Below are 24,994 nucleotides of genomic sequence, written 5' to 3' on the forward strand. Positions count from 1 at the left end.
GGGTCGGAGGTAGGGCTGTGATGGGCCCTTGATCGCGGTGCCTCAGCTGAGGCTGCCGCTTACCTGGGATTTGCCCCTCGCGGGCGGTGTTGCCGAACGGGTATAGCATTCCCGCAAGTGGGAAAGGCAGGCTCTGCGGTGTTCTGAAACACCGGACCTTTTCTTCCCCTTCGCTGGCGGCCCGCTTGGCGACAAACCGTGGTTTTCCATGAGTCTGTACCCACGTGTCGTGATAAGCTTTGTGTAAAGGCACGTCGCTTAGAAATGCTGAAGTACAGGTTATTGTTGGGATGCTGCCTGGATCTGTCGTCTACTTGGCTTTTTTCGTTTATAAATGCATTATATTTTTCTTGTAAAAGACATACGTTCTTTCGATTTTCTCACACGTCTAGTTGTTTGTTTGGCAGTGTGATTCATTGGCTTATTCTTTTTTCTTTACTCTGAAATGTGTAGGATTACAATCCAGATACCTTTCTTACTGCTTCTCAGAGGAATACTTTGCCTGGTCCCTTAGGAAGAGTGAGAAGATGTACATCAAGTCAATTGTTCTTGAAGGTTTTAAATCATATGCTCAGAGGACAGAAATTAAAGACTTTGACCCGTTATTCAATGCCATTACTGGCTTGAATGGTAGTGGCAAATCCAATGTCTTGGACTCCATTTGTTTCGTGCTGGGAATCAGCAATCTGTCACAGGTAAAGAGATGGGACATTTAAGAAAGGTCTTTCTTCTGCCAGCAACGTTTCATGTTGCTCTAGTGAGTAACCTCCCACGGAAGTCCTGAAGTGGTGCTTCTTTGAAACAAACAGTTTTACTATTTGGATTTTTCGTTGCACAGATCTGGGTCTCTGTCATTGTTGTTCATGCTTACATTAAGGTTGAGTTACAACTTCATCCTTATACCACAGTTATAAAAAGTATGTGGCTTAAAACAATAGACTAAAAATAACCACTTAAAAGGTAACTTCAAACCGAAGGTCTCTTCCGTCTAAAGGTACTAATTTACTTATTTGTAATAAATGTTTTCAGTTCTTGATTGGGTCTTGAAATTTGGCTATCTGGTTCATCATAAAAAATTTAAAAAGTGGTTTTCATGCAATGCCTGCTATTTAAGAGATAATATATCTGCTTTATTCTCATAAAAAACTGTGTGCTCTGACACCAGTTTTAATCTGTCTGAAGGTGATTTTTTGATTTCCTTTCTTTCCCATCCCTACCTCCCCCCAGTTGTAGACAAAGCCAGCAGACCCCCAAGGAACACTTTCTGAATCATTTCCTTATGAACTGCATTGTGAAAAATAAATGTCTGTTAAATAAATTTACTGGTGGCTGGCTTTTTTTAAACACGTATGCAGTGTTTGTCAGGAGCTCCATGCAGAAACAATTAGCTGGATAACTAAAACGAGACTGGTACACACTGGTAGTGGTTTTACAATGATAGTGCCTTGAAGCTCCCATGTGTCAGTTCACATGGATTCTTAAATATACAGCTAGACCTTCATTTTTTTCATTAATTTCTCCAAAGCCTACAGTAGTACAATGAAAATGTGAAATTAATTACTTTCAAAAAGGTATATATCTGTTCCCTGGACTTAGGTGCGAGCTTCCAACTTGCAAGACCTAGTTTATAAGAATGGGCAAGCTGGAATTACAAAGGCAACCGTATCTATTAACTTTGATAATTCGGACAAGAGTCGAAGTCCCCTGGGATTTGAAGCTAATGATGAGATCACTGTGACTAGGCAGGTGAGTCTTTAACATCTGTATTTTTTAATAACCTATATATATACATTTTTACCGTGGTCAACAGAGTGGTCAAGGGAAAAAAGGGTAATTTTTGAAGTCCCTGAGTTTCTGCAGTAGAGGCAAGGCTTCTACATTGCCCCCACAGTGTAGTTAGTTAGCTACTGTAGGAGTAGATCCAGTGTGCTAGCTAGAAATGTTCACAAAGCAAGGTATAATTTTCTATCTTGTGTTTTTTTTCTGCTTTCATATCTTCTTAATATCTGAGCAGTGTGTTAAATTTGGTCTCCAAAGGAACCTTTATTTTTCTGATGAAGATGTTGGGGTTCTGGTTTTCGATTTTTTTAATTGGTTGGTTTTTTAAAGAAGAGTTTTTGGAAAGTTTGTCAGTATTGTCCTCAATGACTAATTTTTCTTATATTTTAGTTAAATATTTTAAATGTCAAACAAGTTTTGTTCTGATGTTCTTCATAGTATGCACATACATGTGTATGCAAAGATATAATACATGTGATTTGCTCGGATTTTTTTAGTCTTTATTACAGTTTATAGTCTCACAACACCAAGTGGGTTTTTTTTGTCTTTGTTCTCCAGGTTATCGTTGGAGGTAGAAATAAGTATCTTATCAATGGTGTTAATGCTGCCAACAGCCGTGTGCAGGATCTCTTCTGTTCTGTTGGACTCAATGTCAATAATCCTTACTTCCTTATTATGCAGGTATTGTGTGCATCTTTATAAAATCCAGAAAGAATAGGACTTGCACTAAATTTAAGGCAGGTGAGATAGCGGAAGAACACTTAATTTCCTAATTAGAGTAACACCTTACCAAATAAAAATGAGGCGTCTGGTAAGTAGTTAATATTTCCAGTCCAGCATAGTTTGGCTCTAAAACACATCTTGTAGCACAAGACCTCGTGTGGCCCTCATGTTACCAAACTTTTCTAAAACATGTGCCCATCTTATTTTCTATTTTTTTTCTGCTTAAGAGATAGGTATTGCTTTTATTATTATGCTAAAATGACAGATTTTATTTCCTAGTCTTTATGTTCCATGTTAGACAGTATTTTGAATGAAGCTGAGATACGTACCTTCTTAAGTCACAATTATCCAAAGAAGGCTGATGAATTGAGAAGGCTCTGTTAAGGACTAGGCAAATCCTTGAAATATTTGCAAGGAATAATAAAACAGAACAGAATTTATTGTTTCAAATGTAACTGTCCCAGGTGGATGGCAAATATGGGGACAGTTTTGTATATAGTCTGTTTCTCCCTATTACATATGAGCTACATCACCAAAAAAGCTGGTTTATGATTAGGAGCTTATTTAACATCAGCAACCCAGTAAGACTCTAGAATATATATTTGTATTACTCCCTTAAGGAGTAATCAGTACCGTGGAGATTGAGCCTAAGATACGATGTAAGGGCCATTTCAAACATGCTACCTGAAAGAGTGACATATTTGAACTTTGAAGAGCAACACTATTTAGTAAACTAGTTTATTCTTGTAGCAAAAAAATTTTTAAAGTGCTTGAACTTATAATACAATGTATAAAAGTGAGTGGGGGTTTGGGGTTTTGGTTTTAATTTTTACTACTGCATAGTACTCAACCACTGTTCTTATTTTATCTTTCTGTCACCAGGGACAAATTACCAAAGTTCTAAATATGAAGCCACCAGAGGTAAGAGTGGGAGTTTTTTTGTCTGAAGTTTTACTGAACTGATTTGAATGATAAGAATCTATATGTTGGGAGAGGGATAACAAAAATAAAGGTGTTGGAGGGAGATGAGATGTTCAACTGAGTTGAACCAATCTAGCATAAGAGGAAGCATCAAAGTTCTTTGCATTGTTTTATTTTAGATTTTAGCTATGATTGAAGAAGCAGCTGGTACTAGGATGTATGAATGCAAGAAAATAGCTGTCCAGAAAACCATAGAGAAGAAGGAATCCAAACTGGAAAACATTCAAATGGTACTACATGTTGGAAAATACACTTTCATTCATATTTGTTAAAGATAACTGAGCAACTAGTTTAATGTGGATTTTGACTTGTAGAATGTTTCTTTTCTGCATGTGGAACTAGACATGCATAGACATGTTTAAAGTTTAGGGTTCGGTAAAATCAGAATATAAATGTTCTGCTATGTGTTTCAGGTCTTAAATGAGGAGATCAGTCCAACTTTACAGAAACTGAAAGAGGTATGGAAAAATTAGAAGGGTGGTAAGGTAGGCCCTTCAAGTACTGAAAAAATATTTTCAACTACCCTGAACCTGTATGTTTTGGCTAAAACAATCACATGTGTTCAAGCTCTGTAGAATCTTATAAGAGAGCGAAATTTTATCATCTTTCCATGTACAGAGACTGTGACATTTTGGACCTCCAGGAAATTCTAGAGATGCAGGAAGAAGGAAGAAAACAAGAGAACAAAATAAAAATATGTTTAAAAGCGTCTTAGTTCTTAAAAAACTAAGTCAAGCGGTATTTCTGGTGTGCAATCAATTATATGAGTATTGTTTTATCTGAGATTTTTCTGAGCAGGCCTGCAATGTTTAATACCAAGTATACTAAATAACGTGGAGGATCCTTCCTCTTACTTTCAAATACCGATGTTTAGAGGTGCTTAGAAGATTTCTATAGTAGTCTAATGTAGCACTGTTTTTCCATCAAATTTTAGAGGTTTGTTTTCTTAATTTTATTTTTGTCTGTTCAGGAACGAGCAGCCTATCTAGAATACCAGAAAATACTACGAGAAATAGAACATGTAAGCCGCTTTTGTGTAGCTTATCAGTTTGCTGCGGCTGAAGAAACAAAGATGTCCTCCGTTGGCATGTTAAAGGAAATGCGGTCTGATGTACAGAAGTTTCAGGAATCCATGGCTGAAATTGAACAGAAGGTAAAACAACTTAATGAAGACATAGCAGAGATGGAAAAGGAAAAGGATAAGGTAAGTGAAAACAGAATTGTGCTCATCTGAATACATAAATACAAAGCATTTTAAGACATGGGAATTATTTTTACAGATAGTATCCCCTTTTCTTCTTCTGGTGGGTTGTTTAGATTATGCCTTGTTCATTGTTGGTTTTGGCCATTGTCTAGAAGACATCCATTTAAAGGGTTTTTTTTTTTTGCCTGAAATGCAAATGAAAAATAACTGAAGCATAAAAACTGTTTGCCCTCAGGTTTCCACTCTGTGCATTCTATGGTAAGTTTTGCCAGAGACTTTTTTCTCCCTTTTTGTTGATGTCTCAAAAGAAGAGAAAAGTAAGAAAGCTTTTGTTTGACAGTAAACAATATTGACTTCAATTTTGGGGGCAATAAATTTAACTAGATACTGAATGGCCCATAGAGTCTTTGGATGTCTAAATCCACAGTGTCCCATCTTATGGAATGATGTGGTTCTTCAATAGTAGCTTCAAGTTAGGTTGTATTACAGAGGGAAGAGATGTTCTGACCTGTTTGTGTTGGAGACTACTGCCTGCTTGGTCAGATTTTCTTCTACATAAAGCTGTGAACAGAAGATGAAATATTACAAATACTGTATTGATTTCAGAGGCTAAAATAAAATGCCTTCATTACTGATTGTAGGAAGTAGGTGGTAGACTTCGTGCACTGGAAGCTGCTCTTTCAGAAAATCAAAGAGTTAATACAAAAGCACAAAGTGCTCTTGATCTCAAGAAGCAAAACTTAAAAAGTGAAGAGGTTAAGTACAAGGAACTGGTAACACGTATGCAGAAGGTAAGATATTTGTATATAATTTTCTTTACATACTAAATTAATTCAGATTGTGGGAACAGCTGGTTTTTCTTTCCTGTTACGGTATGAAGAATCCTATGATTGGCAAGAATTACATCAGGAAAGCAGAGACAAATGTTAAGGGCACTGTTTAATTTGTATGGCATAGGTAGTAGGTTCCCTTTAGAAACACACATGATGTAAATACAAATAAAGTGCAATTCTTCATGGTTCCAAATTTTCTGTTAAGCTCAGCAGAGATCCCTATAGCTTCAAACTATTATGCCTTCTGGGCGTATGTTACTCTTAAAATTAAATGACGAATCTCTGCCTTGAATATTTTTGACGGTATTTTTTATGCAAGAGGATCGCTTTTTAATTATTGGGAAGAGAGAGATAATTCTCCTAGTTCTTGGGCAGTTGTTACCGCTTCCTGTATTTCATCTGTCTGTAGATATTCAGTACACTCAGGGGCAAGCAACACGTTTGAAAACATGCAAAGACATATTGCAAGATCACAAAACCTGACAAAGGGTCATAGAAATGTAGTTGATGAAACTACTTGTTGCTCCTCACCTAAACAAAATGAATTTCAAGGTAATGGACTCAGGTTCCCTTTTAGGTTTTTTATTTTTTTTTCTTTGTTTTGCTGAAGGATTCTAAAGCATTAGTGTCAAAGGAGAATGAGGTAAAGAATTTAGAGAAAAAACTAAACATTTCAGAAGAAGAATGTGAAAAAGATGCACGTGCTTTAGCTGCAGCGCAACAGCATTTTAATGCTGTGTCTGCTGGCCTGTCCAGCAATAAGGATGGTGAAGAAGCTACTCTTTCAGGACAGATGATGATCTGCAAAAATGAAATTGGCAAAGCAGTAACAGAGGCTAAACAGGTAAGGAGAAAAGCTCAGCCTGTCTCAGACCTGCCTTCATGCTTTTGAAAATTGTCTGAAAACCAATTGACAAACACATGCTTGAAAGATCAATGAAAAGAGGTGCACAATATCTGTGCAAGATATTTTACATTTTGGCATATGCATTAAGCTAACTTTTTGATAAAATACAAACAAAATATCCTTGCACAGAAAAATGCTTTAGCATTGCTGTGAGGAAGTATTAGAAAGTGGCATTTGAGATACAAAGAAGGACTCACTGTACTCAAATGATCAATAATACTGAATAGGAAAAAATTAAGACTGTTGTCCATGATACACAATCAAACTAAGAGATTTCTACAGTAAAACTTAATGGAATCAAAATAAAGATGCCTGAGACTGTGAAATGGAGAGTTTAGAAGAAGCTATTTTCTCCTTAGTTAAATTGTATGCTCATCACACAACTGAAAGAGATGACACTTGTTTTGTCTTAAGATAGAAAACCTCTGCTGGGGTGGCTCTGATAGTGGAGTTTAAATTTTCAAAGTGCACTTTTCCTTGTCTCACTTAAGGAGAAATTCGTCTCCATTAAGTAAAACGATAGCTGTATCCCACCTTATTTTACTTTGTTTCTTCTCAGACTCTGTTCATGTTCTAATATGTTACCATCGTTAAATACAAGATCTATGTTTTTGTTTCCAGATGACCTGTGCCATTATTTTCAAAAGCCAAGGCTGCTTTTTGTCATATCTGCAACTAGTGGAAAATTTTATAAATTACATGGGCAGCTTGATAGTGCAAGTGTTCTAAATTTGCACCTGCAAGACTGTCTTTGAAGCTCTGGTACCATATTTGCTTACTCCTTATAGGCTCAAATGAAGTTGAATTATGCACAAAAAGAATTAAAGACAAAAGAAGAGGAAGTTAAAAAGGTGGACGAAGGCTACAATAAATACCGAAAAGCATTGGAAGCTGTTGAAAAAATGAAAATAAGCCTAGAGAACGAAATAAAGGAGCTGAACTATTCAGGTCTGTACAGACTTCTGATGCATAATGTTGGGGCAGTATACAAAGGAGTATAAAAGTATCATGAGTTGACCCTGACTGGATGCCAGGTGTCCACCAAAGCCATTCTGCCACACCCCTTCTCAACTAGACAGAGGAGACAATACATGGCAAAAGCTCGTGTGTTGAGACAAGGACAGAGAGAGATTACTTGGCAATTACTGCCATAGGCAAAATAGACATAACTTGGGGAAATCAATTTAATGTAATTTCCCAGGCTCTATTTCGTTCCTGATCTTCTGTACCTCCTCTCTGTGAGTGGTGCAAGGGAACAGGGAATGGGGTCTGCAGTCAGTTCCTCACATGTTGTCTCTGCCACTCCTTCCTCCTCAGGGGCAGGACTTGCACGCTTCCCCTGCTCCACCATGGGGTTCCTCCCAAGGGAAGCAGTCCTTCATGGACTTCTCCAATGTGAATCCTTCTCATGGCCTGCAGTTCTTCACAAACTGCTCCAGCATGGGGTGCAGTCCTCAGGAACAGGCTACTCCAGTGTGGGTCCCCTGTGGGGGGTCACACATCCTGCCAGCAAACCTGCTCCTCTGTCCATGGGTCTAAAAGTTCTGACAGGACTCTGCTCCAGTCTGGGCTTCCACAGGCTGCAGGTGGATATCTACTACACTGTGTACTTCTGTGGGTTGCAGGGCACACTTACCTCACCATGGTCTGCACCATGGACTGCAGGGGAATCTCGGCTCCAGTGCCTGGAGCACCTCCTGCCCCTCCTTCACTAGCCTTGGTGTCTTCAGGGCTGTTCCTCTCACATATTGTCACTCATCTTTCTGGCCACTGCAGATATGTTTGGCTTTTATTTCCCCTTCTGTAATACGTTATCCCAGAGGCTTCACCACCATCAGTGATGGTCTTGGCCTTGACCAGTGGCAGGTCTGTCTTGGAGCTGGCTGGAGGATGCAGAAGCAAAGGAAAACAAAAAAATTTATGCTCTGCTTCCCATCAGGAATTAGGAGGCAATGTTCAACTCCTTCCTGTGAAGTAGGACCTCGGTATATGTCTACAGGCTGTTTTGGAAGACAAAGGCCTTAATAATGGATGCTCCCTCCTCTCGTCCTTTCCCATAGCTTTTACTAATGAGTACACCTTCGTAATAGTATGGAATATCCCTTGAACCCCATATCCTGGCTATGTCCCCTCCCACTCTATTGCCCACCCACAGCCTACTGGCTTTTGGAAGAGGAGCTGGAGGGACACCCTTGATGCTGTCCCAGCATGCTTAGCAGTAGCCAAAACTGTGTTACATCTATGCCTTTCTAGTAGAAACACAAAGAACAGCACTATGAGGGCTGCTGTGGGGGGTGTTAACTCCATCTCACCCAGACCCCAGTGCAGGAGGGATGTGAAAAATCAAGTATGCTGCTTTCACTCATAAAGAAATTTCCCTGATCTAGGCTCCACAAACTCTTAAACTTCCACAGAAAGCAGCTTAAAATAATTTGATTTTATAAACGTTGTTTGGGCCAAATGTTTTGAAGTTTGATGGCACAATTAAATTCCAGGTAAAATTTAATGGGAAAAGGGACCAACATCCCTATTGCTTACTGGTTTTCTGTACCTAAAACACTTCTTATAGTTTGTTTCTCATGCCAGGTAACATTTGTTTCAGACACTACACAAAACTGTTGATATTCCAAGTAACCTTTAGGGAAGAATATGACACTGAACTTTTTCTTTGCATGTTTGGTGTCATGATGGTATGAATTTTTTTAGTCTGAAAATTTACAAAGAATTTTAGGAAGTCTTCTAAGTAAGTATTCTCTACGTATATGTAGATAAACAGTGTAGAATACCAATTTTTAAGCTAACGGATTTCTCTGCTCTGGTTATATGTCTACTACTTTTGTTCAACTCCGAAGAAGAGAAAGGAGAAGCCCTCCTAGCAAAAAAGAAGGCATTGATTTCTGATATCAGTCGGCTGGGAGAACTGAGCGAAAGTTTAATGGCAAAGTTTCCTTATCTGCATTTCACATACAAGTAAGATCTCAGCATGATCTTGAAAGAGGTTTGAAAGGGCTTTTGGGGGCCTTTTACCAGATAATTCCACCAATGTCTTAGCTCTTGCTTTCCTTTTAGTGCCAGTCAATAATGACTGTCTTACCTGTGCTGCAAAGTGAAGGGGGAAGGTGAGGGGGACAGTCAGGAAATGTTACAGTCTTATCAAAGTCACTAGAACTTAAGTTTTGTCTGATGGCATTTTCAAGTCATAACTTCAGTGTCTAAAGCCATAGAATCCAAAGGTCTAAACTGCAAAAATGTGTAATCATTGTTTCCTGCCTGTGACGAGTAGACTTGCTCTTTGGAGGTCAACTCCAGTCAAGTATCTATACCCCCAGGTTTAACTGTTTGTGTTATAGGCTGGACATATTCTTATAGCTGTGGTAATAACAGAACCCATTGGAAAAATCAATTGAAAATTGGGTGAATAAATCAGGAATTACGTTATTTTAATGACTATATAACTGACTCTTTACTGGCAAGCCTTTTGCTGTGAAGTATTCAATTTAACCATTTTTTGCGTGGAGTTCTCTTTCTGATAGAATTTAGAATTGCTTATACCAGAATAATAAGCATAATGAGTTTTAAATATAAATTTTTTTAAGATGTGTGGGAGAAAACCAAACATGATTCATTGTCATAATTTATATTTATTTTAAGACATCCAGAAAAAAATTGGAATCTAAACCATGTGAAAGGCCCTGTGGCATCTCTTTTCACTGTGAAAGATCCATCCAATGCCAAAGCCCTGGAAGCAGTGGCTGGAGGGAAACTCTACAACATTATTGTGGACACAGAGGTAAGTTTATTGCTTTAGTACAGAACTCTGAATTTTGAGATGTGATTGTATGATTTGGGGTTGGCAAGCATGTGCCTTGTTACTGAATGCTTGAGAGGAGTTTGGACACATGTACATGTTTAAATTGGGTCAAGGAAGTCTTGCATAGTTGGTGGCAGCAGTGTGTTCTTCTTCCAGTGCCCTATTGTCTCACTTTACAAAATCCCTTGTGTACTCAGGTGTGCTTTGTAACTATTTTTCATTTGAGGTTACTGGCAAAAAGCTTTTAGAAAAGGGTGAACTACAGCATCGATGCACCATCATTCCATTGAACAAAATTTCAGCCAGGTGCATTCAAGAAGACACGGTCAAGTTGGCCCAAAGCTTGGTATGTAAAAAAATACACTCTTTACACTATATTTCTTCTGTCCCATTTTCAATTTATTTCTGCACTAAAAACTTGGGATTCTTAATGGTTTTACTAATATGAATTTCTACAAGGTTTGAGGGTATATTGATTTTGTTTTCCTTTGTATCCTTTCAGTTACATGAGGTTTAAGTGGGTATTAATTATTCCACTTATAACTGAAATAGTTTTAAAATGTAATGATACTTTTAGAAAGAGATTTTATCAACAAAAGACAGAAATCACTGATTGAAAGGATCTGAAAGATTTGAAACTTCTTATAAGTTAAGGTATATTAATTGCATTTCATTTGATTTCTAGGCTGGCTGTGCTAACTTGCATTTAGCCGTTTCCCTAATTGTATATGAATCTGAACTGCAGAAAGCAATGGAATATGTCTTTGGAACAACACTGGTCTGCAACAATATGGATAATGCTAAGAAAGTGACTTTTGACAAAAGGATAATGACGAGAAGTGTTACTCTTGATGGAGATGTGTTTGATCCCCAGGGAACTCTGCATGGAGGCAATTGCTGGTTCTACTCATATAATACTACTAACAACAATGTCGTGTGTCTGTTGATGTGTTTAGGGCTCTTGCATACTTTTTATAAAAATGAACAGTGACCTTTTTGTTTAGACACATACCGGGAATAATCTGTTTGAGCTAAAATTGTCTTCAGCTGAAATAGTATTAATTGGTTTAAGAAAAAATTAATGACAAACTTTGCATAAAGTAATTTAGATTTTTAAATACTTAAATCTTATTTGACTGTATAATCCTGTTGGAAGCAGAAGTGCTTGGAATTTGAGCACTTTTTGAAGTAATTCATCATTGATTTGCAATAATTTCATAAATTCTGAAAAGTTAGTTGTTTGCTCAAGACGTGCATGTGTAGTGTTCAAAGCCTGCAGAACTAAGTTCTGTAAGAGAGAAGGTAGTCTTTGTCCACTGAGAACTCTGACTTTAGCCTACCTGCCTTATCTGTTTCTCAACTAAAATAAATCATCAACCCGAGTCATTATTAATGTTTAGAATTTGCAATTACCAATGGTGAATCCACTGGTCTAATTCCAATTAGCCTGGGTTTTTATTTTTTTTCATTTAACAGGTGCATCCTCACAAGCTGCACCAATATTGTCTAAATTCCAAGAAATGAAAGATGTTGAAATAGAACTCAAGAAGAAGGAATCTGAACTTGCAGCTGTAGAGAAGGAGTTGGCAAGCTTGATGACAGTTGCTGATAAGTAAGGTTTCCAGTATAAAATGTGCATAATTTCTCTTAATGTGACTTAGTAAATTTAATATAACGAGTTGTTTTGAGAGGCCATAGGGCCTTTTGCAAATGTAATATGCAGAAGATAATTCCCTTCCTCCCTCTCCTCCCAATATGATTGGTAAGTTCAATTAAAAAGCAAATTCAGTTTTTAGGTAACACCAAAAAAACCTTTGTTTTGGATAATACAGGAAAAAAAAAAAGGGTACACATTGATGTCTGCTTTAAATTGGTTGAAGTTTCATGAAGTCTGTTGGAGAATGGGTCTGTTCCAGACATATCTTTAACATCTGTACAGAATTCCAATTCGTGGTCAGTCTTATTTTTCTTGCAAGAAAATAAAAAGATCATAAAAACGAGTATCTTGAGTGATACTGCTGTAAGGACTTAAATTAAATAATTTTAAGTTTATTTGATTTTCAGCTACTCAATTACTGAATACCGTGTTAAAAGATGAAATAGAAAAATATGTTCAGTCAGTTCTGCAAAAATGCCATAAGGAGGTAGTGTTGCATAAGAGGCTATCTACCAGCTGGATTCATTTTTTCAAGTTGTTTTGAGCTGCAGTAGACTTCCAGAAATATAGCCAAGAGGAGGAAGGAACTTTTGCTTTTAGATATCTTTTCTTTAATTCTTCAGCTTAATATCTGTCATATTGCTGGTTGGAAAAAGAAGGTGATCTCTAAATTGTTGCCAAATTCCATGTGTTACGTTTGTTTTTAATGTGGCAGATCAGGGCTAAATGGCAGGAGCTGCATATATAATAATTTACATGCCTACAAACCTCACAATTATTATCAAAGCAATTCTATCAGATTTTCATTCATTTGAGCTTATTTGCCCTACAGTCATCACTGTATCTCACATAAGAAACGGAATACAGATATTTAGCTACTTACTTCAGCTTTGAAAGTGAGATGCTGGGTACCCTTCCATATAGCAGTGTGTGTCACTACTCTCTCCAAAGGTACCAGTATCTGAAGCAGCAATGGGAGATGGCGTCTGAGGAAGCAGAGCTGTTGAAGCAGCAGCTTGATCAAAGTGCTTACCACAAACAAGAGGAAGAGCTGCTTGCCCTGAAGAAAATCATTGGTGACAAATGTGTTCTTACTCTTTTAACTGAAAACTAATTGCTGAGAAAGAGATGGATATCAGGCTGTTTGAGTAACAGAATCTTTATTTAAGAAAGAAATAGTTTTCACTTTGGAAATACTAGCTTTATATTTTGGAACATGTAACAAATGCAGAATCATAGTATACTTGCATAGAGGTGATTTGCTTACAGTTGGTCATTCTCTTACTGTAAAGGTTATACTCCTATATAACCTATATAAATGTTATATTCCATTTAAAAATAATTAATACTTTATAATAAAGGAAAATGTGTCTTTGCAGGGAAGTTTAAAAATGGATTTAATCCCATATTTCTGTAATCTTTGATTTTTTTCAAGCCATCTGTTTCTGTAGATATTTAAGGTTAGTAATGTAGTTTTCATGACAAGAAAGCATTGAAAAGAAGTTGTGTTTCATATAGCTAAGGAAAGACAAAAATGCCCAAAATGCAGCAAGTAAAATATCTTAAAAAAAAAATCACAGAAGTGATACATATCTAGGCATAGTGTTCTAGGGATGAGGTGATATTTTGTTAGGTAGCCATCTGATTAATTATTTACTGATCCTGAGACTTGCCATATTTTTCCCTCTGTCAAAAAAAAGGTCATATTTCCATAATGGCTGGTTGTCTCTTTGGTCCCTACCAATCATTGGTAGCAATGGCACAGTGTCTTAGAGTAATCATTAAAGTATCTGGCTTCAGCAATTACTGAGTGTTCAACCACTTTTTTCCAATTGGAGGCAAAGAGAGAGTTAGTTGGTGTTTAAGATGTAAGTTTAAAGATGACAACAGTGCCCCATCTCAGTATTCTACTTCTTGATTCAGTGGAGTGTGAAGAGACATTAAACAAAACGGAAGAGAGCAAAAAGAAAGCAGAAGAAAAATACAAGGAGTTAGAGAATAAAATTAAAAATGCAGAAGCGGAATATCTAAAAGAACGAAAAAATGCGGAGCAGAAGCTAAATGATGCCAAGAAAAAGGCAGATGCTTCAAGCAAAAAAATAAAAGATATGCAGCAGGTAAAACTTCACCTCTGTTGGCAGTTTTCTCAGTGTTAAAAGTGGCTGCAAAAATCAGGAAGTTTGATTCTCCTGAGGTTTTGATGCTCTCAGTTTTTGGGCTTAATGTATTGCTGTATAGTCACTGACATAGGCACTGTCTGAGGTTTTTTCTGTTTCTTTGTTTTTGTGAGATTGCACCCTTGCTCAAGAACGGGTACTGTTAATTTTCTACAGCATTTACTACATCAAACCGAATCTTAATTCTTTCCATTTAAATATAACTAATAAATTGGAAAACATCTCTCTAGGAAGTCAAAGCTTTAGTTCTGGAACTTGAAGAGCTGAGACAAGAACAGGCCTCCTATGAACAACAGATAGCAGCTGCAGAGGAAGCAATCAAATCTTACCAGGAGCAAGTTGATGCTATGCTGGCTGAAGTGGCTAAGACAGAGGTAAAAGTGAATACTGTGTTTCATTATCCGTTTTGATGTTACTGTGTGTGATCCTCTGAACCTCACATTACAATGTGTATTTTTTTCTCACACTTGCTTACCACAATCATTTAGCTGAGGTAGTTACTTTTTTGCTTCAAAATTTCACATGTGAATTTTTTCTCCTTGCTGTGTCGGTTCTAATAAGGTTCTAATGCCAGCTTTGTAAAGGAGGCCAATAAATGTCTGCTGATTTGCTTTTTCAGGAATCTGTAGAGACATCACAGAAGGAGCTTGCCAAGCAAAAGGAAGTAATTGCATTACATGATAATGCAATTAAACACAAATCTGCAGAGATGGTAAAATACAGAGAAAAAAAAAATGAATTACAGCTTAAGGTTAAAGAGTTAGAACACAGCATCACCAAATGTCAACAAGATGCTGCTGATGCTGCTGCCAAGGTATTTCAAAAGTGTGCTTTTCTTCGTATCTTGTGACCAAGAATGGTTATTTCCCTTGCCACAGGCAAAGGAAAGAGCCCTAAGCACTGTCATATTTGCAGCTCTCAATGTGAAAAGTTTTATCTGAGGAAGAGGGAGTGGAAATTGTACATTGTAAAAGAGCTTATCTGTATGGAGTAACAGAGGGTAGATCACAGGAGAAAGTGATCGGTAAGAACACTCCGACTGTACGGACAAATTAGATAACTAATTAAAGAAGGTAATTCCAAGATGCAGTGACATTGATATAGTTCAGATGTAGAAAAATAGAGTTTCAAGTAAGTAAATGAGATATATGTGAAAGCTACCTTAAATTCTTGGTTCGCCCACAGTCAAGGAAAGCACACAAAGCACTGTAAAGATATGTACCTGTGCTGCATTGGGGTAGAAGAATTAATGTGGTAATCTCAGAATGTAGGTGGGAGGCTTTTCCTGGTTTGTTTTTTTCTTTAAATTTTAGTTCACATTTGAGAAGTGTGAGGAAAAAGCCTCAATATATCTTTTTGTTTCCAGGTGGCCAAAATGCTGAAAGAACACCAGTGGATAGCTTCAGATAAAGCACACTTTGGCCAGCCAAACACACGCTATGATTTCAAAAGTAGCAATCCTAAAGAAGCAAGTCAGAAGCTGCAGAAATTGCAGGAGCATAAAGAGAGGTTGGAAAGGAATGTGAACACGAGAGCTATGAGCATGCTTTCTGACGTAGAGGAGAGGGTAAGCATTCTGTGCTTTAGCCTATAAAGATTGGGCAAGCGGGTCATATGGTATATACAATATATACAGATATATATATAATGTAGCTTTATGTTTTCATATGCTCTATTTCTCAGTACACCAAAAATGAAACTAAACCTTCATGAGATAGCAGGAAATCTTTTGCTGATTGTTTCATACTAATCTTACATCTTTGAACCCTTCATTAGCACAGCAGGTTTCTAAGTTACTCATAATGTTGACTTTGGATGGTGAAAAATACTACTTTATTCCTTCCTACTCCAGTCTATCCTAAGTTGAAGCATCAGCAAGCTTTGTGGCATCCATTAGAGTATCTGAGAACTATATACTGTATTAAAAGTTGCAGACCAAAATAATATTCATCTTCAAGCATGACAGCTTGATGGTGTAGCAGGGTTGTCTTGAATTAATCTGTATCTTCATGCTATTCCAGTATTGTCTCAAAACTGCCCACTGATTTTACTCTTCAACTGTTCTAGTGCTGTTTTCTCCTATCAGCCTGCAGAAGCATCCTTTCTTCTACGGAAAAGCAAATGAAACATGATTAACTTGGAAGTGCAACTTTCAGAGCAGTGTTGTCCTTCTTCTTTGCTGATTTTTGAAAATTCTGTTGTTTTAATTAGCAAATAATCCCAAAATGTACGTCCTTCATGCAGCTAAATCAATGCACTGGCTTTTAATCTTGTGGTTAATGACTATCTCATAGCTACACTATGACACAGTGAAGCTGTAAGATTAGCACAAAATGCATTTGAGCACAAAGTTCATTGAAATCAATCTTTTCTTCTCATTGCACCAGTACAATGACTTAACGAAGAAAAAAAGAATTGTAGAGAATGACAAGACAAAAATTCTTGCAGTTATTGAAGAGCTTGACCAGAAGAAAAAAGCAGCTTTAGATATTGCTTGGAAGAAGGTATGACACTTGAAATTTATCTTCATGTTTTAGTAGAAGATCAGATTTATCTTAGATTACTGTTTTACATATTTAAAAAAAACCTTCTGTTTTCAGAACTAATATCCCTGACCTATGTTTAAAAATAACCACTTTATCTCTCCTGTATATTCCCACTTTTGAGAATAAGACATGAATTCTCTGAGAATTGTAAAGGTCCAGTTAAACCTGCAAAACTACTTTCCCATTCCCTTTTAGTGCCCACAAAAATTTCATGAAGGTTAAGGTATATTGAAATACAGTCAGGTTATATTTTTGGTATTTTCTTTTTCTTAAACCAGTATTTTACCAGAGATAAAATTTTCTGGTTCTGTGTAGCCCTCTACAGTGCAGGGCTGTGGACCTGGGGTACTGCTCCTGTTACTGTCAGGATACATAATATTGGGGTAGAGCAATGTCTGATTTATGTTTCTGTTACCTAGGCACTCTGCCTTTTTACCAGTTGTCTCATATAATGAATTATAACAAAAATATAAAATTATCCCTTTTTACATGGAAATCTTTTGACACTTTCTTGTCTGCTGTACCAGCAGAACTTGTACTTTTTGGCCTTTGAGAAAATTGATTTTAACAAAGATTAAATTGCACATAAATGAAGTATCCATTTAATTATTAATTATCCTGCCTGTATTAGGATATCACTGACAAAATGGTACCTTTTCATTGTAAAAATCATGTTTGGCAGAAATTAGTGAGCTGTAATTCAAAAGCATCACACATGGTGGAATAAGTGTGTTTTCACATAAATTCCTAAACCTAGGAAATTTTAATCCGCAGTTATAAAGTTGCATCTCATCCCATACCTGGACATTGCTTAAGTAAACCTGGGAAGAAAAAGAGTGGGGAGGATGCCAACGTGTATCTCTTACATGGTGCTTTGTACTTTTAGTAGTCCATTAATTAGGAGAAATCACAGTTCACCAGTTAATAAATCTGAGGGCATACCCGTTTCCCTGGCTGATGGCATAAAGAAGCCTTCCAATACAACTTTCATTTGATCCTTCTAAAATGCTTTGTATGAGGTGTCATATATCCTTTGGTGTTGCTTCTCTCTTCAGTACAGAAAAATAAAAGCTGCTGGTTTCTCACTGTCCTTGTGTGTCACATGGAAGTCACGGTGTTGAACTGTGCAAGATGTCTCGAGTGTCGTGCTGCTCGCCACTAAGTTTTCCACTCTTTGTGCTCTTGATCCAAAGCACATTCATACATCTTTTGTGGTCTGACTTCTAGGTGAATGAAGACTTTGGTTCCATTTTCTCAACACTCCTACCTGGAGCCAGAGCTATGCTGGCAGCATCTAAAGCTAACAATGCCTTGGTTGGTATGGAGTTCAGAGTTGCCTTAGGAAACACATGGAAGGAAAACTTAACAGAACTTAGTGGAGGACAAAGGTTGGTGAATTCATTTGTTTTCCATTGTCATTGTTTATGTAGTTGAGATGTCTTAACTAATTAAAGTTCTGAAAAGCAAACAATTAATCTTTTCCTTGTCAAGTCAGGGACTCTGCCTTCTTCCAAATGGACTCAATATTGGAAGCACTATTAATGCATTCTGACTTAGAACAATGCTTTACTTAGATTTTACTCCACACAGAAGTGGCAAAAAAAAAGAATTGGTGAGAAAACCACCTTTAACTGTAGACATAATGTTGAATTAAATGGTCCTCTCCTTGAGTTGTAACCACAAAAATCTATATAGACAAGTATTTCCCAGTATAAAAGTAGTTCCATGGCAACAGTTTTCTTCTCCAGTGTCTACTGTGTAGAGCGTGTGCTTCTTTGCAACTTCTAAGGAAAAAAATCTTAACAAACTGAAAAGCAGAAACAGAATTTGGGAAGAGGTGAGACAGAGATACAGAACTTTCTAAGGACAGATACTTCAAGAACCAGCCATTGAAAAACATCATTGCACAACTCAGAATTGAAAATAGAGCAAGAGCACAATTTTAAATATCATCACCCAACTAATTTGATCTTTCAATAAGAAGTAATATTTGCTGTTTCTGACAGAAGACTTCACATTTTGAAATGGGAAGCTGTGACTCCATTTCTTCAGAATCATAGCAGTAATGTGCTTTTGAGAGAGCATTTTAGAATCATAGAATTGTTTAGGCTGGAAAAGCTCTCTTAAGTTGGAGTCCAGCCATAAACTTAACTCTGCCAGGTCCACCATTAAACCATGTTGCTAAGCCGCACATCTACATGTCTTCTAAATCCCTCCATGGGTGCTGACTCAACCACTTCTGTGGGCAACCCATTCCATGCTTGATAACCATTTCAGTGAAGAAATTTTTGCTAATATCCCATCTAAAGCTACACTGGCATAACTTGAGGCCATTTCCTCTTGTCCTGTCTCTTGTTACCTGGGAGAAGAGGCCAACCTCTACCTGGCTACACCCTCCTTTCAGCTAGTTGTAGAGAGCCATAAGGTCCCTCCTTCTGTCCAGGCTAAACAACCCCAGCACCTGCCCCTCATCAGACTTGTGCTCCAGACCCTTTACCGCCTTTGTTGCCTATCAAACAATTGCTTTCAAAAGCCAAAGCCTTTCAGATGAGACTAAATCATAACTTTCTTGTCTCCATACTAGATCATTGGTGGCCTTATCCTTGATATTAGCCATGCTCCTCTTCAGGCCTGCCCCAGTTTACATCTTGGATGAAGTGGATGCAGCCCTTGATCTCTCTCATACCCAGAATATTGGGCAAATGCTTCAAACTCATTTCAGACACTCCCAGGTATGATCTTGAAATTATTGAGGTAATAAAAGGGTTTGGGTTGGATGAAACCTTATAAATCACCCAGTTCAATTCCCTGCCATGGGCAGAGACACCTTCCACCAGACCAGATTGCTCAGAGTTCCATCTGTTATTTCCAAAGGCAGTATGGCACTGAGGACTCTGAGCTGTTTACCTCTTTTATTCTAGGGATGTGTGTTATATTTCTGAGTTACTTCAATTGAAAGCTAGACTGATGATAGGACAATGGTGAAACTTAAATGTTGTTGCTGCACTGGTTAAAAGGAAGCAATAGGGAGGAGTATCTGTGGTATGCTCAATTTCAGGCATGACAACATCCTGAATTCTTTCTTCCTAGAGTTCTTTAACCTGAGGTTAAAAATATTCCATGTTGACCCTATCGAAATAAGTCAGGCACTACTGGAAAGAATCTCTGTATCATTGTGACCTGTACATGAAAAAAAGGCAGTACCTGTCTCTATTTGATGGAGACAAATAGGACATGACCATTCCAAATTAGGAGAGTGAGAAGGGGAACATTTGTTACCAGTATTGTAAAATGCAGTAGTGTCTTTTGACGAGCTAAGATCCCGCACTCTTTCATAATTAGTGGCACTGGTTTTTCCCAGTGTTTCCTTCCACCATGAACAGGGATCCTGCATTGTGGGCTGTATCCCAGGCCAGGTGATGGGATATGGACAGAAGTGTCATTAGCTGCAGAAACAGTGTGGCGTTTGGGTGTACGTTGACCCGTGTAGCACATTCTCTTGGGCCTTAGTTAGTTTTAGACTATTTTAAGAATTATTACTGAGGTATTAGCCAAATGAAGGAAAAGGAGTCCTCTCTTTGGAAGCCTTTTCTAGTGTTGTTTAAAGTCTTTATTTGGGTAGCAACATTTATTTTAAGTGTTTCTGGTTTGTTTTAGTTTATTGTGGTGTCCCTGAAGGATGGAATGTTCAACAATGCCAATGTCCTCTACAAGACCAGGTTTGTGGATGGTATATCCACCATTACAAGATACACTCAGGTTCAAAACAGGAAAAAAGAGCTTGCCCACAAGAAAGCTGAGAAAAACCGTACAAAAGAGTGGAGAGGACCTGCAGAGCTGGGAAGCAGTGGTCCTTGATGTGCAGTAGCACCTTCTTAAGTGCTCCCCGTTGCTTTTTAAATTTTTTAAAACGTCTTTTAATGTTTTAGCTATTAGTTCGTATCTGCATCTTATTAAGAACTGAAATGCATAGGAAAAACTCTATTAAGTAAGCTGGACAATTTCAGTCCTCTTGGTGTGCTGTAATTCCTGTAAATCCATAAGCGTTTACATATAAATGTATATAAGTAGTAGCTTTAAGTTTACAAAGCTTTTTAATTAATGAGGAAAATCTGATTCAGCTACCAGTGTTCTACAGCATTCAGAAGACCTGTTGTAAAGTGTAGTAACAATCTACCTTGCCTGTTGTCAAATCCCAGAGAAAAGTGTCATACCAATTGTTGTTGGTATGTAGTTTTTTATTAAGGAGCAAAGCAATCATCAACAACTAACTTCCAAGCTATTTTTACAATTTCCTGACTTGTTGCTATTAAATATAAGTACATAACCTGCTGATGTGTGTGCTTGTTATTTTCCACTGAATAGCGCCTACTCAGAATTAAACCCTTTCTCAATTTTGAACTTACTGGAATGTATCCTGCTGCTTTCACTGGCCAGAAATGACATGTCTGTGGGGCTCATACCCAAACCACAGGAACCCAGCTTTGTCACAGCACTGCAGAGCAGGTCTCTGCTCACCACAGCACAGGACCTATGCCTGGTCACAGGCATATACAGTGTACAGTGGGTATACAGACATTTCTCTTGCCAGATGATGCTTCAGCCACCTGGTGGCCAGGCAGCATCTGTAAGGTTTGTGTTTGTGTGCTCTCCTCTGCTTACTTCATTTGTGTCTTTTCCTTTCAGAATTCCACGTAGAAAAGTACATATAATTGAGGTTGTACTGGGGGGAAACGTGTGCATGTCTGGAGTAATTTGGAAATATTAAAGTTCTTGAATATTAAGTAAGTTTTCAATCTCATGGCCTCATCTACCACATATATAAAACATATATATGCAGTCTTATATAATATATAAAAATATGTGTCTATGTAATACAGATCCATGTCCCCTAACTCTGCCTGGTTGCAGGACACCAAGCTATGGGTTCAAAAACACAGTTCCTTCCAGGGCTGCAGAGCCACCCTGTGTCTCCAGGAGGGAAGGGGCCGGAGGGCCAGCGCAGAGCACAACAGCAGCACACTGAATCTGGAGAACAGCAACGCTATAAAACACTCACTGAAGGAGAAAAAACACTACCAGTTACTCCAAGGAACAGGTCATGCAGATTTTATTTAGTTTTACCTTTTTGGTAAGCAGGAGGGTTTTCTTTCAGTCAGACCATTCACATATTTGGACAGTACAGATTGCAGTGAATTTGATGGAGATCTTGCAACATTAGAAAACTTTTCTCAATATACATCCATTTAAGCAACAGCTTGTAAGTCAGAGCGAGAGTGCTAGAGTCGAGTCTGCGCACTGCACTCCAGGTATACAAAGCATTGCAGCAGCACAAGAAATGCCCGTGCTGGGCAAAGTACAGTGTGTTTTACATAGTGCAATCACTTTTAGAGGAGAAACTCTAGGAAGGCCACATCTATTGATTTTTTTTTTTAATCCTATCAAGTTTACAAATGCGAGGGGGGTAGAAATCAAACCTCTGACTTAATTAACTTTTGTACAGGTAGGTTTTGTGTATAGGCACATGCTTTAGAGAGGAGCTCTGAATCTGCTCTGTAATCACGAGAAAGACATATTGCTTTGTGATTCAGAAAGTGTCATACCATCTCTAACCTTCCTAACACTCTTGGCCAGAGTTGTTAATCCAGCTGATTTATAGAGTTCCTAGAATACACTCTTCCCTCTAGTGTAAATCCCCAATAGAGAAATTCAGGTTGCTATTGACAATGATTACAGTTATTCTACGTACAGTCATTTGACCATACTAGGCATTGCCTCGGAAAACTCCAGTCCACAGTGAAAACTCAAATTACCAGACATGGAGGCTCTTGCTTTTCTGTTACTGTCACTCACCCATATGAAAAAACCCAAGTCAGACAATGAACTGCTACAGCAAAGCATCACTGGTAATATTCACCTAATACAAAAAAAAAAAGAGCACTCATGACACTACATGTCACGGTAAGCAAGTTTTTAAAGATACTGCAAAATGATTTGCCCAGTAAAATTTTAAAATGTACACTGTGCTCAATAGTTCAAACTACACGTAAACAAAGGCAGCTCCCTGCAACAAGGTGTAAATCAAAACATAGCACCAGCTCCCAGCACCAAGGAGTTGCCCACTGACCAGTTCTAGTGTACAATGCAATAGTGCTCGCTGAGGTTTCTGCTACACGAGAGCCACAGTGGGACAGCTCTGCCCATTCCTTCCTGACATTCTCTTACCCCATGTGCACAAATCACATTCTTCCCTATGGAGAGCAAGTCAGACAAGATTGTTACAGTACCAGGAAACACTGACTGGGGAATGGCACCTGAGGGGAAAGTAGGTACTGCATACCTGAATTTGAATAAATGGACATGGAGGAAACGTGATGTCATCTGAGCAATCCTCTCCCTAACAGAGCAGATCTGAAAGGAGCTGCAGACTGCAAGAAAAGAAATAAGCCTTCCTGTGCTGAAAGCCATGAACATAATATTGCCCACACTAATGATTTTATTTCACCGTCAGCAAAGCATTTATCCCCAAAAAGCTGTACACATACTGGTCAGATTATGGAGCAGTGCTATCTTCACACTATTAAAAGTCTGTTGCTATAGTGGTCAGATTTGTCTTTTGTCGGAGGAGGGGGAAAAAAAAGGAGACAGGCAGCAGGGCCACATCACCATATAGCAATTTTACTCCCATGTTACTGCAGATATAATCTTCTTAAGTGCAAATTGCTAGAAACCAGCATGACTTGGGCTCTGATAAATGACAGATGATTCAGTTTCTTACAAATATTGACAAGTCTAAATTGTTACAGGTTTCCAAAGCAATAACAGGTTTACGAACAGGAAGGGAATAAAACATTACCACTATTAAAAAAATGTGTCATTTCAAACTTCAAACGCTCTTCAAAAACATACCTAGAAAAGATTGGGGGTTTTTTTTTTAAATTTCCTGGAGCTAAGGAGTGTCCATGCAAAACAATTTTGAGAAGAGCAGTGTTCCACCTGGGTACCAACTTGGCTCAACTTTGTCCCACACAGCTTAGTAAAGTGCTCTCTTGTGCATCCTTTGGGGGGAAAAGTTCTCATTTTAAGTTTGGGAGGCCGAGGTTGCCAGCTGGGGAAGGCATAGTCTCGGTCAATCCATGCTGAGGTCAGAGGAGGAAGGAGCGAAGTTAACAGTACTCTGCCTTTCATAATGCACAGACAACAGGCTGCAAGGGAGGAGCAAGCAGAAGCAGAGGTGGGTGTCAGATGAAACCCTGCCCCTGGAAAGCCACAGGAGTTTAACACAGGCCTCATCAAGGGGAAGCATTTTGTTCTCTACAGATAACAAACACCAGCACTACTGGAGTAGACACCAGTTAAAAGATCTCTACATACAAAAAATGTGAAAACTAAATATGCTTTTCACTTTCTGTGCTGGTGGTTTTTCAACTATTTTTTGGAAGGACAAAGGGGGTCTGAGTAACATTCTTCTGCCGATTAAAAAAAAAAAAAAACAAAAGCATTTTGCCCCTGCGTTTTTTTATGTTGCACACTTACAAACATTCTAGGGCAGACAGAGGTATTTGCTGATAAAATAATGATCAGTTTAAGAGTAAAAATAATATTAATGGGGAAAAGAATTTAAGGCATTTTTTATTTTGGCCAGGAATGATGCATCCTACAGAGTAATCTTCATTTCCCCACTTGGTTTTCAGACCACTGCACTTTTTTGTTTTTGTTTTACATGGCACTTTGAAATTTGTTTTACAATTTAATCAAGATTTTCAAGTGTTTTCTTCAACACAAACGCCCTCTCTTGTAGCTCAGGTCTGCTATCTGATGCCATCGTAGACAATGAACGAATGAGGTGCTCTCTGCTTTCTGGTGTCAGGCTTTCCCACTGTTGAGCTTCTGTGCAGATAAAGACAGACAGACATTGGACATGAACACCAGAAAACAAACAAACAAAATCCAAAAGGACATTCCTTTCCCTAGACAGACTAAGAGAGTGACTGCTTCAACCTTTCATTCGCCATACTGTCCATACACAGTCCATACAGTGCTTCCAGGGGAACTCAGATTCACCTGGATGCTTGGGTGCCTGTGCTGCCTCCTGACAGGGAGTTGTGCCTCTCTAGACCAGGCATCACTGTCTAAGCCTGCAACATGTGAACACAAGGGCCTGAAGAACCAAATGTTTCCCATGTTGCAACTGGCTCATGAAAAAGGCATGAAAGATTTTTACTAGAATAAAGGAAGCAGGAAATGCTAACAAACCCGAAGGAAAAACTTGCTACATAACAACTGCAGACACATATGACCCTGAGGCCTAAGAAGACTCACCCTGTGAAGTCAATCCTGCAAGGCTTGAATACTAAATAAAAATGAGAAACCAAA

General features: G+C 38.1%; 2 protein-coding genes across 4 annotated transcripts in view; one reads left to right on the forward strand and one right to left on the reverse strand.

The window, feature by feature from the left end:
- Positions 1–527: 527 nt before the first annotated feature.
- SMC2 (structural maintenance of chromosomes 2) lies at positions 528–20,476 on the forward strand (the record flags this gene model as incomplete). Its single annotated transcript, XM_082301147.1, has 24 exons — positions 528–695; positions 1,597–1,746; positions 2,338–2,460; positions 3,385–3,423; positions 3,603–3,713; positions 3,897–3,941; positions 4,454–4,687; positions 5,329–5,478; positions 6,131–6,364; positions 7,216–7,375; positions 9,280–9,397; positions 10,079–10,217; positions 10,465–10,584; positions 10,924–11,128; positions 11,715–11,850; positions 12,847–12,971; positions 13,819–14,012; positions 14,303–14,446; positions 14,692–14,886; positions 15,439–15,639; positions 16,460–16,576; positions 17,846–18,006; positions 19,203–19,350; positions 20,276–20,476. The coding sequence occupies 24 exons, from the start codon at positions 528–530 to the stop codon at positions 20,474–20,476; spliced, it is 3,618 nt and encodes a 1,205-aa protein (XP_082157273.1).
- Positions 20,477–21,710: 1,234 nt separating this feature from the next.
- The window catches only part of ECPAS (Ecm29 proteasome adaptor and scaffold), a 60,312-nt gene continuing 57,028 nt past the window's right edge, over positions 21,711–24,994 (reverse strand). For all 3 annotated transcript variants that reach the window (XM_082302025.1, XM_082302024.1, XM_082302026.1), the window contains one exon: positions 21,711–24,508. In XM_082302025.1, coding sequence (XP_082158151.1) covers positions 24,369–24,508 — 140 coding nt within the window. In that variant the 3' untranslated portion in view covers positions 21,711–24,368. The remainder of the gene's footprint in view (positions 24,509–24,994) is intronic.

Source organism: Coloeus monedula (assembly GCF_965178545.1).
Source record: "Coloeus monedula genome assembly, chromosome: Z".
In the NCBI taxonomy this organism is placed as follows: Eukaryota; Metazoa; Chordata; class Aves; order Passeriformes; family Corvidae; genus Coloeus; species Coloeus monedula.